Source organism: Podarcis vaucheri (assembly GCF_965113315.1).
Source record: "Podarcis vaucheri genome assembly, chromosome: 3".
In the NCBI taxonomy this organism is placed as follows: Eukaryota; Metazoa; Chordata; class Lepidosauria; order Squamata; family Lacertidae; genus Podarcis; species Podarcis vaucheri.
The window spans coordinates 127,545,005-127,562,192 of record NC_138761.1 but is presented as its reverse complement, the minus strand read 5'-3'; the positions used below and the strand labels follow the sequence as shown (position 1 = coordinate 127,562,192).

The window sequence follows — 17,188 nt, the reverse complement described above, 5'->3', positions numbered from 1 at the left end:
TAACTCTGCATTGTTGTACAAAAATCCTATACAGTGGTACCTCGGGTTACATACGCTTCTAACCCAGAAATAGTACCTCGGGTTAAGAACTTTGCTTCAGGATGAGAACAGAAATCGTGCTCCGGCAGCGCGGCAGCAGCAGGAGGCCCCATTAGCTAAAGTGGTGCTTCAGGTTAAGAACAGTTTTAGGTTAAGTACGGACCTCCGGACCGAATTAAGTACTTAACCTGAGGTACCACTGTATACAGTATTATAAGTTATATTACAAGGTTTAGCATAGTTCCACATCTCTGTGTACGGTCAATCATGCATGTAGCCTATTTATAATGGCTGAGATCACACACCATCCGTGAAGCAGGAAAATGAAACGGCAAGAATGAATACTACCCACACTATAAACTTTATTCTTGTTTCATTACACAAAACAAAAAAGTAACAAAACACAAAGCCTTTCATACAGCTAAGGCTTAAAAAAAAATTTGGTTTGAATGGAAGTGCACTCAAAATACGCAAGGAAGAGTATTTCTCTTACAAAGATGCTCCAAAGCTTAAACAAACTTTAACATTAAAGATAATGAACACATATTTGAGGTTTGCCAAAGGGTACCATTAGAAAATGAACATACTTGAGTGGAACATATTTTAAAGACTCAGAAGTGGCATTCTCCTGGTTGGAAGAGGACATGCCCATTAAACGCTTGTCATCAATGCCAAAAACAGAAGAGCCTTGTGTGCAAGACTCCTCCATCTCTCAGGTGCAATTTAGTGCAATATCCACTGCCATCTGAAACGCCACTCACTTCCTCCACTGTAGGATATACAGGCAAGTTAACCGTTTATGCCATAGAGGGTTGTGTGTGCTCTCAAGTGTATTAAATACACATTTCCTTTACAGACGTTAATCTGCCAGTAGCAACAGCTGTAAAGAGACAATTTTTCTGAAATCAGTTGTCATTGAAATAATGAGGGACTTTATTCATATGACCAGTTCCAATAAATTTAATTCTACTGATCTGAAACTCCAGCAAAATTGAGAGTGGGAGAGAACTCTCGTTCACAAGTTCCACAGCTAACAGAATAGTACCCGAGAATGACAAGGCAACAATCAAGACTGAGCAGAGATGAAAGCAAAGAAACAAAAGCACAGGGGAGACGTAGACCTTGGCCTCTCTGCCAACTGCTTCACAGTTCTGACAACAGCACTTCTCCCCACTCCAATTGATGGGCGAGTGAAGCAAATCCTCCCCACCCCCTGCAGAAAATTAATTTATCATGCTGAATCCCACATTCTATTTTCCTGCAACAGAGGAGGGGCTCCTTGGATGGGATATATCACTGTGGTCCATTTATAATGGGAGGGACAACTCATCCAGGGATCTTCTCCTCTGCTCCAGGAAAATGAGTGCCACGCCAGTGCAGGCTGCTCCAAAGTTTATGCTTTGCTTCTCTCCTCCTCTTTTTTCTGCCTCAGGAGGTGCAGTGCATTGCCTCTCGAGACAGATAGCTGCCAACCATAAGCTTCCTCAGGTGTCTTTGGGTAACAGTGGCGTAGCGTGGGGGGTGCCAGGGGTGCCAGCCGCACCGGGCGCAACTTCTGGGGGGGCGCAGGCTGTAGCTGGCAGCGGCTCTCAGCGCTCGCCGCGGTCCCCGCGCGTCAGGGCCACGGAGGGCGCGCCAGGCAGCCCCTCCTCACCGACGGGCAGCGTTCGCCTGCGGGGCTTGGCCAGCGCGCTGGGCTGGCCACGTGGAGTCGCCGAGGAGCCGCTGCCGCCTGCCATGCCGCCCTGGCTGCTTCAACCGCGTCCGACAGCCGGCTCGAGGCTCCTTCCAGCCGGGTCTCCCGATGGGGCGCTGCGGGCGGAGGCTCCGGCACCAAGCGTCACGCCGCCCAGGCTCGGGTCGCTGTCTGGACGCGCGCAGCCCGCCAAACGTGCCATCGGCGGCGCTCTAGTGCCTGCGCGCCAAGACCGCCCACCCGCCCCGACGGGGCCCCCCCACCCGCGCCGGAGGCCGGCCAACGCACTGGCCCCAGAGCCACCCCCTCCCCGCGCCAGAAAGAAGCCGCGTCAGGACTAGCCGGGCCGGGGAGGGAGACCGAGAAGGCTGCGCCGCGGCGCCCAAAGACGCGCGTCTTGACGTATTAATGACCATGGTTAGGTGTTAGGGGGCGCAAATTACTTGCCTTGCCCCGGGTGCTGATAACCCACGCTACGCCGCTGTTGGGTAAGGTATTTTCTCAAAAGCTTTTAGGCATTCCAGGTATGCTGTGTCAACTGGATCGTCTCTATGTTCTTGTTGACACTCTCAAAGAACTCTTAATAGGTTTGTGAGACAGGATGTCCCTTGCAAAGCCATGCTTCACATCCCACACCTCTGAGGTGTTCGGGAGGCCCTGTGAATCTAAATACAACCAGACAGTTGAAATTATATGACAAAAGGGGCCATGCACTGCCCCTCCATAGCCAGGCAGCCATCATCCCAGCCAGGACAAAACAAAGCACTAGCTCCAAAGTATGTGCTACATGAATGGGGTTCAGTCCCACATGGAGGCCATGGTATCCTGGGCCTCTCTCAGCCATGGAAACTCAGCCTGAATGCTGAAATCACCCAGTTCAATCAAACTGGGAAACTGAAACATGACATGCAAGACCACAATGGCCAGCCAGCTCCAGTAAGGACACTGTTGAGCAGCAGAGGGGTTGGTGCACCAAGGAGCCACTATTTTGCTCTGACCCCTCACTCTCAAGAACACTCAAAACTTGAAGTATGCTGAATGCACACTTGGTCAAGGAGGAGGAATCCTCACAGACGACAGCAACCCTTGGCTAATGATGCGTAACAAACTGTGGCAGGCAAAGCTGGGAGAGGATCACACCAGGTCCATCTGCTGCGGACGCTTGCCCTCCAAAGCACGAAGGGAGGCAGGGCTGGCAGCACGAGAGGCTGCAGCTAGCTAGCAATCCTCACTCTTCCCTCACAGAATTCTAGCTGCATGAAAAGAAGACTTGCAAAAGGACTAATCAGCAGCAAGAGGGAGCGGAAGTGAGGCAAGGATTAAATATACGATACACATAGAAGATTAGATATTATTTCGTACAAGTTACAAATTCAAACATTTTCTAAATATCTTACCTTCTGTGCCAACAGGTGGCTTGACAGTTGAATGCACAGTATCCCTTTTCTTGTCTAATATCTGTAGTAAAAGGAAGGGGAAATAATTATCTCAAGAACAAAATAATATTTTGATAGCTGTTTCCAATGTATTGCTTAATGGTATTGTAAGATAGTACTGAACTACAATTCACTGACAAGTGCAAAATATAGAGAGTGCTCCTCATTTTACTCATTTATGCAAGGGCTTCTGTTACAGGAGAGAACTTGCAGTAAGCCTTTATTAGAAACCAGCATTCAGCAACAAAAATGTTCTTCCTAAACTCTGAATCAGTTTCCTAAACAAAACTTACTTCAAAAGAATTTTACTGAAATCACAGCATCATAGAGTTGGAAGAGACCACAAGGGCCATCGAGTCCAACCCCCTGCCAAGCAGGAAACACCACCAGAGCACTCCTGACATATGGTTGTCAAGCCTCTGCTTAAAGACCTCCAAAGTAGGAGACTCCACCACACTCCTTGGCAGCAAATTCCACTGTCGAACAGCTCTTACTGTCAGGAAGTTCTTCCTAATGTTTAGGTGGAATCTTCTTTCTTGTAGTTTGGATCCATTGCTCCGTGTCTGCTTCTCTGGAGCAGCAGAAAACAACCTTTCTCCCTCCTCTATGTGACATCCTTTTATATATTTGAACATGGCTATCATATCACCCCTTAACCTCCTCTTCTCCAGGCTAAACATGCCCAGCTCCCTTAGCCGTTCCTCATAAGGCATCGTTTCCAGGCCTTTGACCATTTTGGTTGCCCTCCTCTGGACACGTTCCACTTTGTCAGTGTCCTTCTTGAACTGTGGTGCCCAGAACTGGACACAGTACTCCAGGTGAGGTCTGACCAGAGCAGAATACAGTGGCACTATTACTTCCCTTGATCTAGATGCTATACTCCTATTGATGCAGCCTAGAATTGCATTGGCTTTTTTAGCTGCCGCGTCACACTGTTGGCTCATGTCAAGTTTGTGGTCAACCAAGACTCCTAGATCCTTTTCACATGTACTGCTCTCAAGCCAGGTGTCACCCATCTTGTATTTGTCTCTCTCATTATTTTTTTTGCCGAAGTACAATACTTTACATTTCTCCCTGTTAAAGTTCATCTTGTTTGTTTTGGCCCAGTTCTCTAATCTGTCAAGGTCGTTTTGAAGTGTGATCCTGTCCTCTGGGGTGTTAGCCACCCCTCCCAGTTTGGTGTCATCTGCAAATTTGATCAGGATGCCCTTGAGTCCATCATCCAAGTCGTTGATAAAGATGTTGAATAAGACCGGGCCCAAGACAGAACCCTGTGGCACCCCACTAGTCACTCTTCTCCAGGATGAAGAGGAACCATTGATGAGCACCCTTTGGGTTCGGTCAGTCAGCCAGTTACAAATCCACTGGCTGGATAACAAGGAACAAGCTCAAGTCTTTTCAATTAACAAATAATGTACATTATTGAATAAGGTTCTAGTTTTTCACACAACAAGTAGTTATATTACAACCCCAACACACTTCACAATTCTAAAAACCCTTACAGAGAAGCAATATCCTATTTATTATTGCAGAAGCCATGTTAATTCTTCATCAGCAAGGCCAAATGCTTAATTCCAGGATAGACATTAAGGGTATAGATTAGGGCAGAAAGAAGAGAAGCATCTGAGAAGGAAAATGGGATAAAATATAGATAGAAACAAGTTTTTACCCTCAGCATTCAATGCCCAGGTCATGTTTTTCTTACACCACTGTGCAAGATAGTGAGAAAGCAAGAAAAAGGGTTCTGCTACTTTCACGTCATCCTGCCTCTATAATGAACTCTCTTAGCCTCACCCCTGCTAGTGCAGAAAAAAGGAGGAATTACTGCTGGACATGAGTGAGAGGAGAAATGAGTACGAGGTGTGAGCTACTGCTAACATGGGGCAACTTTGTTGGATAAAATTATATTAATGCAAGGACTTCTGCTTGCACAACTGAACATCCCCATCCTCTCTCTACAGCCCCCCCCCATCTACTGCAGAGGATTGGGGAGCTCCCAAAACAAATCTGGTGGCACACGGAGGAGAGAAAGGGAAAATTAGGTTACACAAGCAGAGGTCCTTGTGCTAATGAAACAATTTTGTTGGCTACAACCCATCATTCTGCTTGGTCTAGGCAGTGGAGCATTCTTACTGCAAAAGATAGCCACTAGTTTGAGGGAGGAAGAGGAAAAGGATTTGAAATGGAAATATGGGGCAGAGGACATTCAGGCTGAGAGCCAGAGTGCAAAGCCAAGCAGGAGACTTACAATACTTGTACATGGTACTCTTTGTTGGCTCTAACAGTGTCCTATGCTCTAATAGGTTCACTGCATGCTTCAGAAGCATAGCAGCACACTTGCACCTTCCTGCTCCCTGGTGGAGTCAGAAGTCAAAAAAAGAGCCTGCAGGAGGGCCTGCCTATTTCTAGCCCAATGCACATCACAACGGGGAAGACCAATTCTATGCCCCAAACAAAAGCGGTCAAGATACCTGGGATTATCTCAGGCTATCAATAATAATAATAATAATAATAATAATAATATTTATACCCTGCCCATCTGGCTGAGTTTCCCCAGCCACTCTGGGAGGCTCCCAATCGAATATTAAAAACAATACAGCATTAAATATTAAAAACTTCCCTAAACAGGGCTGCCTTCAGATGTCTTTTAAAAATAGGATAGTTGCTTATTTCCTTGACATCTGATGTGAGGGCGTACCACAGGGTGGGCGCCACTACTGAGAAGGCCCTCTGCCTGGTTCCCTGTAACCTCACTTCTCGCAGTGAGGGAACCGCCAGAAGGCCCTTGGAGCTGGACCTCAGTGTCAAGGCTTGAACGATGGGAGTGGAGACGCTCCTTCAGGTATACAGGACTGAGGCCGTTTAGGGCTTTAAAGGTCAGCACCAACACTTTGAATTGTGCTTGGAAATGTACTGGGAGCCAATGCAGATCTCTCAGGACCGATGTTATATGGTCCCAGCGGCCACTCCCAGTCACCAGTCTAGCTGCCGCATTCTGGATTCTACAGTTTCTGAGTCACCTTCAAAGGTAGCCCCACATAGAGCACATTGCAGTAGTCCAAGCGGGAGATAACTAGAGCATGCACCACTCTGGCAAGACAGTCTGCGGGCAGGTAGGGTCTCAGCCTGCGTACCAGGTGGAGCTGGTAGACAGCTGCCCTGGACACAGATTTGACCTGTGCCTCCATGGACAGCTGTGAGTCCAAAATGACTCCCAGGCTGCATACCTGGTCCTTCAGGGGCACAGTTACCCTATTCAGGACCAGGGAGTCACCCGCCCGCCCCCTGTCCCCCCTAAACAGTACTTCTGTCTTGCCAGGATTCAACCTCAATCTGTTCGCCGCCATCCTTAAAGGCTATCTATAAGAAACCAGATCTAAATAATCAGGTCTAACCTAACCAACAGGGGTAGATTGAGGATATGCTAGTTGTCTGAACAACTTAAAACCATTTGAGCCTCATCATTTTATCAGCTGATTCACTTGTGTTAGAGAAAAAGGGAGACACACAGGAGCAGAGAGAGACAGTCAAATCCTATTTCATTCAAATAGGATTTGGTCTACCAAATCCTTTGGTTTGCAATTTCAGCACGTGAGAAAATACACTATAAAAGTGATCGGCTTCTTACCCTGACACATGACACGGGCAAGCTCTCTGCCTTCTGGTGTGGCTGCACTGAATGGTGGACTTACAAGCATTTGTGGCAGGACTTTAACTATGTTCATAAATTTGGGGTTTCAATAGTGCAGGGAATTTGACAGTTTACGGGAGAAAGGTTAATGATGGACCCCAGTTTATATTTACTTTCTATGTTTGTCAATGAAAATGTTAATGCAATTTGTAAACTTCTAATGTTCCATATTTTGGTTGCCGCCATCTGGTAATGGCTCAGGGTTGGAAGGATGTCTCAACTTTTTCTCTGGACATTTGGCTCAAAAATCTTTCTATATTGCCATATCTCATCATCTGTGAGCCATTGGGGGGGGGGGAGGCTGACCCACAAGACTTTGCAGCCACTTGGTGGCTTTTTGAGACTTAGATGACAAGACCAACATATGGTTGCACAAAGTAGGATTTTATTTGGAGAGATGTGTAACTTTATTTATTATGTACTACTGTCTTTTTCTTTTCTTTTTAAAATAATTTTTATTAACAGGCCAATCACATCACATTATCCAAATCACATTAGTTCCAAATTATACAGCCAAATTTTAAATTTTGTTGGGGGTACCCATACATCAAGCTCCGCACGAGTCCAAAACTCCAAACGAGTCCAAACATCACTTATATTACTGCTTTGATTAGACAGTTCTATCCAGTTCAATCCAGATAGTCCTTTATTACTTTCTTTCTCATCTTGTTGTTATCGTATATTCCTTTCTTTGCGATCTCTGATAATTTTCACAAGCAGATTGAAAACAGGCATCCTCTGTGTGGGTTTTGTACTCTCCAAAGATCATATCGCTCAGGGACAGCCTCTGTTCAACGCTTCCATAAAAAAAATATTAATCTTCGGTCTGTCCTTTACTTTTCTCAGGCTTGCCAAATAAATCAAATGAATCAGGAGGCTCTGTCAGGTCAAGCTTGCGTTCCAACATTCCTTCTCTTTTGAATGATCCTGATTCTCCTCCCCCTGTCCTTCTTTCTCCAGCAAGCCTGTCTTGGTGAGACGCCATTTTTTAACTGCGTCATAAAATTTTTCCTCTTTCTCACCGTTCACCAATCCTCTCTCCTGTTATAATCCATCCCACACAGTTCTTGAATTCCTGCTTGTGATTAGTAAAAACGCAATGATCTTATTTCTATCTGGGGTGAAGGGTTATTAATATCACATCGTGCAAAGAAAAAAAAGTTTTTTCCTCCACCCCCCCTTCATTCCAAACATACAGTCTCCTAGTGGTGATTCATCAGAAGATTTACTTATCTATCCGTCACTCCCGGTCACAGAGATCCATTAATCAGCAGTCTTATCTCTCGAACATTACTTGATGTATGTGCTTCAGCTTCATTCTGATCGTATGTTTCCAATTATAATTCCGAGCTGAAGCTAACCAGCACACGCTAACTGGAATCGGCGTCAGACTAACCTGATCTCGTTTTTTGACAGAATTACAAGCCTGGTAGATGAAGGGAACGCAGTGGATATAGCCTACCTTGATTTCAGCAAGGCATTTGACAAGGTGCCCCATGATATTCTTGTAAAGAAGCTGGTAAAATGCGGTCTTGACTATGCTACCACTCAGTGGATTTGTAACTGGCTGACTGACCGAACCCAAAGGGTGCTCATCAATGGTTCCTCTTCATCCTGGAGAAGAGTGACTAGTGGGGTGCCACAGGGTTCTGTCTTGGGCCCGGTCTTATTCAACATCTTTATCAACGACTTGGATGATGGACTCAAGGGCATCCTGATCAAATTTGCAGATGACACCAAACTGGGAGGGGTGGCTAACACCCCAGAGGACAGGATCACACTTCAAAACGACCTTGACAGATTAGAGAACTGGGCAAAAACAAACAAGATGAATTTTAACAGGGAGAAATGTAAAGATGGGTGACACCTGGCTTGAGAGCAGTACATGTGAAAAGGATCTAGGAGTCTTGGTTGACCACAAACTTGACATGAGCCAACAGTGTGACGCGGCAGCTAAAAAAGCCAATGCAATTCTGGGCTGCATCAATAGTATTCTGCTCTGGTCAGACCTCACCTGGAGTACTGTGTCCAGTTCTGGGCACCACAATTCAAGAAGGACACTGACAAACTGGAACGTGTCCAGAGGAGGGCAACCAAAATGGTCAAAGGCCTGGAAACGATGCCTTATGAGGAACGGTTAAGGGAGCTGGGCATGTTTAGCCTGGAGAAGAGGAGATTAAGGGGTGATATGATAGCCATGTTCAAATATATAAAAGGATGTCACATAGAGGAGGGAGAAAGGTTGTTTTCTGCTGCTCCAAACTACAAGAAAGAAGATTCCACCTAAACATTAGGAAGAACTTCTTGACAGTAAGAGCTGTTCGACAGTGGAATTTGCTGCCAAGGAGTGTGGTGGAGTCTCCTTCTTTGGAGGTCTTTAAGCAGAGGCTTGACAACCATATGTCAGGAGTGCTCTGATGGTGTTTCCTGCTTGGCAAGGGGGTTGGACTCGATGGCCCTTGTGGTCTCTTCCAACTCTATGATTCTATGATTCTATGAAGATCTGACTTCACCGAGGGCTCGTGCCAAGTGTTCGGCACCCCCATCTCTCAGATCAGGGGGTACATTGTGAACACCGCTGGCAAGGTGGTGGAAGGAAGGACTGGGGGGGGTAGGAAGACTGCATACTTCCCATAGCAGCCCCTTAATTACCTCGTATGGGTCAGAGAGATGTTATTGTCGGCCATCTTCCAACGCGCCACCTGGTGGCCCCTGTACTACTGTTTTTTTCAACAATGATATTCGTTTTGCTCTGTGTAACTTTTTGCACAACCCCAGTAGTAGGTCTGGATTTTCTCTATTATTATTATTATTATTTTTATTGACTACCTTTGGATTTAACAATTCCATTGTTTTGGTTTGTATTATACCGTACAATTCTTTCTGGGTTTTGTGTCTTACTGCTCTTGGGTTCTAATGAAAATGTTTTTAAATAATTAAAATAAAGCAACTTAGCATTTTAGGAAATACTTTACCTCAGTTGGACTTGCATCCTGTTCAGGAATCCGATTCCAAACATTGATAGGACTTACTACCTCTTCATTTCCACTTGAAAGATTCAAAACCTTTATGTAAAAAGAATGCAATCTTTACAGACGTAACTTTTATAGGGCACCTTAATGGACAAGTATCATTGACATAACAAGATCCAGTTACATGTGGCAATTTCATTCACCATGTTCAAGCTGACTTACCTTTGTACCTTCAGCAGATACGCCTAAAATCTGAGCCTTGTACCAATGAATGCCAGACCACACCATGCATTTGGAACCAATATCAAAGCCATTTAAGTTGCAAGTAGTTTCATTTTTTTCTGAAACAGAGAATGTGCACTATTTTTCTAAGATGTCACACTGCAAGGCATAAGCAATTTAAAATGAAGCTCTAAGGTTCCCGATTGCAGTCCTTCTATCTACCTGCAATAATAAAAAAAGGAAGAGCCCTACACAACATTCTATTCAACAACTTTAGCTAGAGCCCACCAAGAGATGACAAATATGAATGGGCCTTTCCCTTAATGCATGTTTTGCATTGTCAAGAATTCCCGAAGGGAGCAGCACACCATGTGACTAGAAATGTTACAACAGGTGTAACTCAAAAAGCCAATTTTTTTCTTTTACTTCAGTATATATCTATACAGTATTTACTAACCAGCCCAACAATTTTACAATGTTTTGTAAAAGGAAAATAATGTCATTACTCATTCTATATTCAATAATACATTTCAGTTTTGACAAATAGTACTCCTAAGTGGTGGTGATTGCAATCCTTGAAACAATTTTTACATTCATTTCTTTCTGTACAATTCCTCCTCCTAGCGACCACTTATTACAGTATTCTTACGTAACAAAACCTGCAAAGTAAGAGTAACTCTCTTCAGCGAGAGACACCATATGCACCACAGGTCACCTGCAACACTTAAAAGTAAGCAATGTAAAAACAAGCACTGTCTTACCTGTACTGTGACTTGGAATGTCAACTGCTTCTTCATCTAGCAGTGTGCTTCTCAAAAAATCCTCTCCAACCAAATTGCTCTCTTTAAATCTTTCACCCGCATCATGGCTCATCTGTGTTTCAATGTGGTTCTTCAGCAGAGTTTGCCTTGCTAGACAACAGTAACCTTCGCTTTCTTGTCCTGTTTCACACACCTCCACAATGTCCTCACGGCAAAAGAAGTCTTGCAGTTTGAATCCAGTTTCTGAAAATGGTAACTGGATTTCATTATCCGCAGGCAGCTCCAACAACATATCCTCCCTGATTTCACCAGCTTGTAAAAGATACACTTCAGGTGTAACAGGTTCCAGCAGTAAACAGTCACTTTTATCCTTTAGTGAAGAGCGCTGTTCTAACTCCCCTTCTGTATGTGTCATGTCAAGCAAGTTCAATTCTGCTCTCTCTCGTGTTTCCTCACGCAGGGGAGGACTCACCTCAACTGTCTCCAGATCCAGTGTGTCTCCAGATGGGTGCATCTTCAGTTGAAGAGGCAGCTGATTTGTATCTGATAAAGTCACCACCTCAACAGGCACCAAATCTGACACACTCAGTGTTTCATCCACAGCTAAATGTACTTCACGTGTATCCAGTGTTAACATTTCTGCTTGGCCTTCAGTCTCTTTCAGAGTTTCAAACAAATCTAGTTCTAACACCTTAGATTCACCACCATTAGGAAGCTGTGTTTCAGTAACATCAGCAAAATTTGGTATATCACTTTCTTTTGCAAATGCAGAATAGTCAGTTCCCTTTTTAAATGTTTCAGACACAGTGTGTTGGTCTCCAATGTCAAGTACTTCAGAAGTGGTTTGGTGGTGCTTGGTTTGAGATTTGGGTGAAGAAGTTGGGGAAAATGCTCCAAATGAATTACCACTCCCTGTAGCAACTAAACACTTATCTGCCGGTTGGAATGCCTCTGAACAACGTAACAGATCTTCTGAAGGCATTAGTGCACAGGCAGATACTATGGTTTCATTTATAACCACCTTTGAACTATCTGTCCCTACATCTTTAATCTGTTCTTCAGGTTTGTGAATACTATTCGTCAAAGTTAAGGCACAGTCTTCAACAACAGGCTTCCAAAAGGGTTTCATTTGTTCATTAATGCTGATTTTTTGACATTCCAATTGAACAACAAATAAGGGGATTTCAAAAGGGTCATCATTTTGTATTTCCATGATGGTAGTGTCTAATAGAGAGTCTGCCGTGACATCACAGAAGATCTTATTTATTCCTTCAGCCCACAAACCTTCAGCAGAGTTAAAGCCAAACAAACAACAAAGAAATGCTTGAGGTGGTATTACCAGCAGGTCATCAGGAATTTGCCTGATCATCTCTGCACTGGTAAGTTCCTCGGTTCCATGGTCAATATGAATGAGACTCAAGGTTTCCCCCTCTACACTGCTAATAACTGCTCGGTAAAAGGTATTATCTTCGCTATTCTTTGCTAGACAGGGACAGCCACTTTTTATATCCTCAACATCTATGCCCATAAGCTCTCCAGCTTCCTGAAGCTTTGTTTCAATTAAACCAATATGATCTGAGTCAGCAAACTGGCACCAAAAATATCCTGGGCTCTTTGCAACTATCAAAAAGGTTTTCAAAGTTTGACCCACCTTAGGAATCTTCCAGAGGAAGGATTTGGTGTTTGACATATTGAAAGGTTTGATATACTTATCAGGAACAGCAACTTCACACAGGTTTATCAGATCAGTGTCACTCTCCATTTTGTCAGATGTTTCCCCCAAAGGAGGTTGTTTGTACTCAAGGTAATTATAAACCAAATCCACTGCTATATTACCATCTTTGTCACAGAGATGAATGTTCCATTTGCTTTCAGTTTTCTCCACAAATTCGCCATTTAGCTGAGTATCACTTGTCCTTTGGGAGAAATACAGCACTGCTTCCTGTGTCCATTCTGAAAGCTCTGTGGTCTTAACTCCATACAATGAACAATGAATGCTCATCACTGGGACTGATGAACAGTCTTCAAGGAGTCTACCTGTTTTGCAGATGCTAACCAGTGCAGTATTGCCATAATCAATATACTGCACCCGCACCAGTTTACCAGAGGGTTTTTCAATAACTGCAGCTCGATACCATAAGCCATCTTCTGAAAACAATGCACACATTATGTCTCCTATGTGAAGCTGTTGCCCATTCAGGGGCTCAATATTTTCAGATTTATTTAGCTTCTCTGAAATGCTGTCAAGCAAGGGCTCATCTTCTACTAGGTGAACATAGAAGTCGGATGGATTATTTATATGAGAAACATACACCAAAGTTTTAAGACCAAGGCTTATGATTTTTTGAGGTAAAGCACAAATATTTTTAAGTGAAAAGTGTGTATTAGTTTCAGATTGATTTCTGCTTTTCATGTTATCAGGGGGAGTTTCTCTGCTTAGCATGGAATCTCTCTGACTCCTATCTGTTACAGGATCATTTCCATTATTTCCCCCCCCTGGTCCAGGAAGCTTAATTGTCACCTCTCTTTTTGTTTTCTGCTGAATTGTCACCTCTCTTTTTGTTTTCTGCTGAAATTGTCTTACTTCTCTACATACAACAGTGTGTTTGCTACTGCCTACTATGTCCAAATTTTCATTGTTCCACGTCTCGTCCTCAAAAGTTGGTTTATCCATTTCTGTCAAAGATAGCCTTTTTTCAGTGTTTTGTTGCCTGGTGAGCAGATATCTGGATGCTGAAGCTCCATTTTTTGTATATTTGGCCGTCCCTCTGCTGTACTGCAAACTCTCTTTCAGTTTTGCATTGATCTGCATCTTACCATCATATAGTTCAATGATCAGTTTTCCATCAGGTTCTTTTGCTACAATTAAAGCCTTTAAGGGCTTATCTAGTACTGCTTTTTCAAACCATGCAGAAACTTCTTTTGGAACATCAACAACATCAGATAGAGAGCATTTTATGGCTTGCATTGGCAAAAGCAGTAACTCATAAGCATCATTTGGTACTAGGACCAAGTCTCCATTCTTTAGCAACTGCCTATTCCCAAAATCCACAAAGAAAACTTCTTTGGTATCTTTTGCTGAAGTTACTACTGCCCTGTACCAGCAGCCATCCATATACTTTGCAAGATACACATTTCCAGGGCCCTGTGATGTTTCCAAATTGTACTGCATTTTGCTGAGTTTAGCAATACTAGTAGTTAACTGCCCAATAACATTTGCATTTCTAGCAAGATGGCAGTAAAAGTGACAGGGATCATTAACATGTGTGATATAAACCACCTCTTCACTTCCTATTTTAATGTCATGTGTAGAATAATAGTATGACAGAAGATGAACAGAAGATATTAGAGGTTTTTGAGGCTGCACACATCTGGCTAGACCCTTCTTTGTTAAAAAATGGCACACACTTTCAAAAGGGGTAATCAAGTCCACAATATTGATGAAATCTGTATTGTTTAATGCTGCAAAAGCAAATATGGTGCATTTCAGTTCTAATGTGCTTGCTGACTCCACAAATTCATGAAACGCTTCAGTGGCTTTTTCATCCCACACAAACGGATCCTGACCATTTGGCTGAATTAAGTTGTAAAGGCTACATCTGAAAGCTTGAGCTTTCAATGTCAGAAACTCTGTCTTAGTTGCACGGACATTCTTTAGTGAAACACGCTCTTTGTTCCCATAGTCAACATATGCAACTTCCACCTCTTCAGCACAACATACTTTACTAGTAATAAGAGCTCTGTACCACTTCTCATCCTCAGAATACTTAGCCAAACATACAGAATTTGGCCATTCACGGGGTTGTGCTGAATGCATACAATAATCTTGAATTTTAGCCATAAGTGCTCTCAGGTCTTGGGAACTTTTAGCTAGCTGACACCAGAAAAGACTAGGACTTTCTGTATAGGATACTACCACATCTACTGTATTTCCAACTTCCAGATGCCCTTCACTAGAAAACTCTGGCTTTATTTCAGAGTAGTTTTGCATAACATAGAGTGAAGGGGTTGGGGCAATGCTAGAATCCTCTTTTGCAAATGCTTTGCATGACAAATAGCAACTACCTTCACTGGGCTGCTGCTTGACGATCAAAGTTTCAGTAGGATAAGAGGCTGAACTGTGACGTTGTGGCGAGGGTTCATTTTTTACTGAACTGTGACGTTGTGGCGAGAAAATTTTTCTCACAGGCTTCTGCCCTATGCCCTCTATTCCAGACGTGCTCCTCAATGGCTCCTTGGTCACTTTCTGGAGAGTCTCTAATTCCTCACCCTTATGATGCTCAGCATACTTCTGTTGAGACATGATTTTGCCCAAGTTTTTTTCTCCTGCTAGTGAATGATCAAAAAGTTCCACTATGTACATGTCCCCTTGCATGCCTAAGACCTTGATTACCAGCTCCTTGTTTAGCACGGCTTTCCTGAAATAGTCTACAGCATCTGGGCTCCATGACTGGCCCGGCGGGAAAGGATTAGCCAATGCACATCTGAGTGCTGCAGCAGGAAGTTCTCTGAACTGGGGAAGCAATTCCTTCACCTTATGCAAGTCAATAATTTCAGTGTTTCCTCTGTCTACCAGATAAACTTCAATTCCTTTTCCCAGCATCTTGGTGACAACAGCACGGTGATAGCAGTTCTCCTTCAATGCGACACAGCACAGGGATCCTGGTTTGGGCTGAATCAGAATGCCCTCTAGTTTTTTACTCTGAGAATAGAAGTCACTTAAGTTCTGTGTGAGGCAACGGAGGGGTTGGCGGTGCTCCTGCAAGCGCACCCAGAAGTCTGTGGGATCCTGGAGGAAGGACACTTGAGCACTGTGGTACTCACCAGCCTTCAAACGCACAACAGGAAGTGTGTCAGCGGCAAGCATGGCCTGAACTCCCAACAGAGAGGCACGTTCTTCCTTGGCTGTGGCACCTACCTTCTTTAGTTCAGCCATTAAGTCAGAGGAATGCTCTTGACTGCTGTGAAGGAGGCTCTGCTCCAGACAATGGGCCTGGACCCCATAGAGGCAGTTAAGGTTCAGGCCATCTTCTCCATAGAGAGTAACATAGTAGAGGTGCTCAAAGGGACAGTAGGCTTCAATGTGGGCTTGCACCACCTTGCTCAACAGCAATGTTTTAAGCTGACTTATCTGAGAGCGGGTCCAGCCACAGCCTCCATCGGTAATACCTTGCAATGAACAAGGATAGGTCACCACCGGCATTCGGAAACACTCAGCAGGCAAATTGCGCAGGTTTTGCTTTGTCACAAATTCCTTCCTCCCATAATCCACACAGATCACCTGCGCCACCTCTCCAAGCTGCTCCTCCGGGTCACCCAGAGGATCTACTTTCAGCAGCAGGGCCCGGTACCAGCAGCCATCGATGCCCCGCGCGGCGCAAGGGGATCCTGGGGCCGGCAGGGGGTCCTGCAAGTCTTTCCCAGCGGAGGCCTCGAAAGCCTGGCGCATGGTGTCCGAGAGCAGCTGGATCTCTCTGGAGAGGCTGCGCAGTTGACAATATATCCTGCCGGGGTCGGACACCTGGGTCACCAGCATGGGCTCCGTCACTCTCATCTGCAGCTGCGGGTAGAAGTAGTCCAGGGCGGTGGGGTCCTCCTGGGTGCGGGGAGCGGCAGGTGCCTGGGGGGACGGCTGGGGTGGGGCGCTGGGGGCCCCGAGGGAGGTGGCGAGCAGGCCGGCGAAGGTGCTGGGAGAGAGGTGGCCGGCGAGCCCCAGGTGGCGCATCTGGGCCAGCAGCCAGGGCAGCTCCAGCACCACCATGTGCTGCGCCACCAGCACCTCCCTCACCAGGCCCGACACCTCCTGGCCCTGCAGGCGGCCCAGGAACTCGGCGGCGGCCAGCGTCCAGCTGCGGCGCTGGGGCGGCGCCAGGTCGGCCAGGACGCAGCCCAGCACCTCGGAGGGCAGCTGGAAGAGCTCGGCGGGGCCGCGCGCCAGGGCCTGGGCGCCGGCGCTGAGCGTGCGGCCCTCGTCCAGCAGGAAGACGCGGTAGGCGGGCGCGGGGCCGGCGCGGAGGAGGCCCAGCACCCGGCCGCGCCGCCAGCGCCCGCCCGCCTCCGCCAGGCACAGCTCGCCCGCCGCCAGGGGCCCCGCGCCCGGCAGCGCCGCCAGCCGAGGCCCCGCCCGCGCCTGCACCTCCTCGGCCAGCCGCAGGTACTCCTCGCGCCGCTCGCCGCGGAGGCCCCACAGCCGCACCAGCGGAGCCTCCGCGTGGAGCTCCACGAAGGACACGCGCAGAGACAGGCAGCTGCCCGGGCTCGGCAGCGAAGAGCACATGGCGGGCCGGCGGGCGGGCGGCGGAGGGGCGGCGGGCGGCGGGCGGACAGCGGCGCCCTCACGCGGCAGGGCCAACGGCGGAGGAGGAGGAGGG

At 46.0% G+C, this 17,188-nt stretch overlaps 1 protein-coding gene across 2 annotated transcripts; it reads right to left on the bottom strand.

Moving 5' to 3' along the window:
* Positions 1–381: 381 nt before the first annotated feature.
* Positions 382–17,094, bottom strand: TDRD6 (tudor domain containing 6; the record flags this gene model as incomplete). Of its 2 annotated transcripts, none has more annotated exons than XM_082218470.1 (5): positions 382–919; positions 3,133–3,193; positions 9,838–9,927; positions 10,057–10,175; positions 10,818–17,094. In XM_082218470.1, 5 exons carry the CDS (start codon positions 17,092–17,094, stop codon positions 873–875), a joined length of 6,594 nt encoding a protein of 2,197 aa, XP_082074596.1. In that variant the 3' UTR covers positions 382–872. The 2 variants fall into 2 exon arrangements, with proteins under 2 accessions (XP_082074596.1, XP_082074595.1); XM_082218469.1 differs by lacking the exon at positions 382–919 and adding an exon at positions 2,226–2,400.
* Between the last annotated feature and the right edge of the window lie 94 nt (positions 17,095–17,188).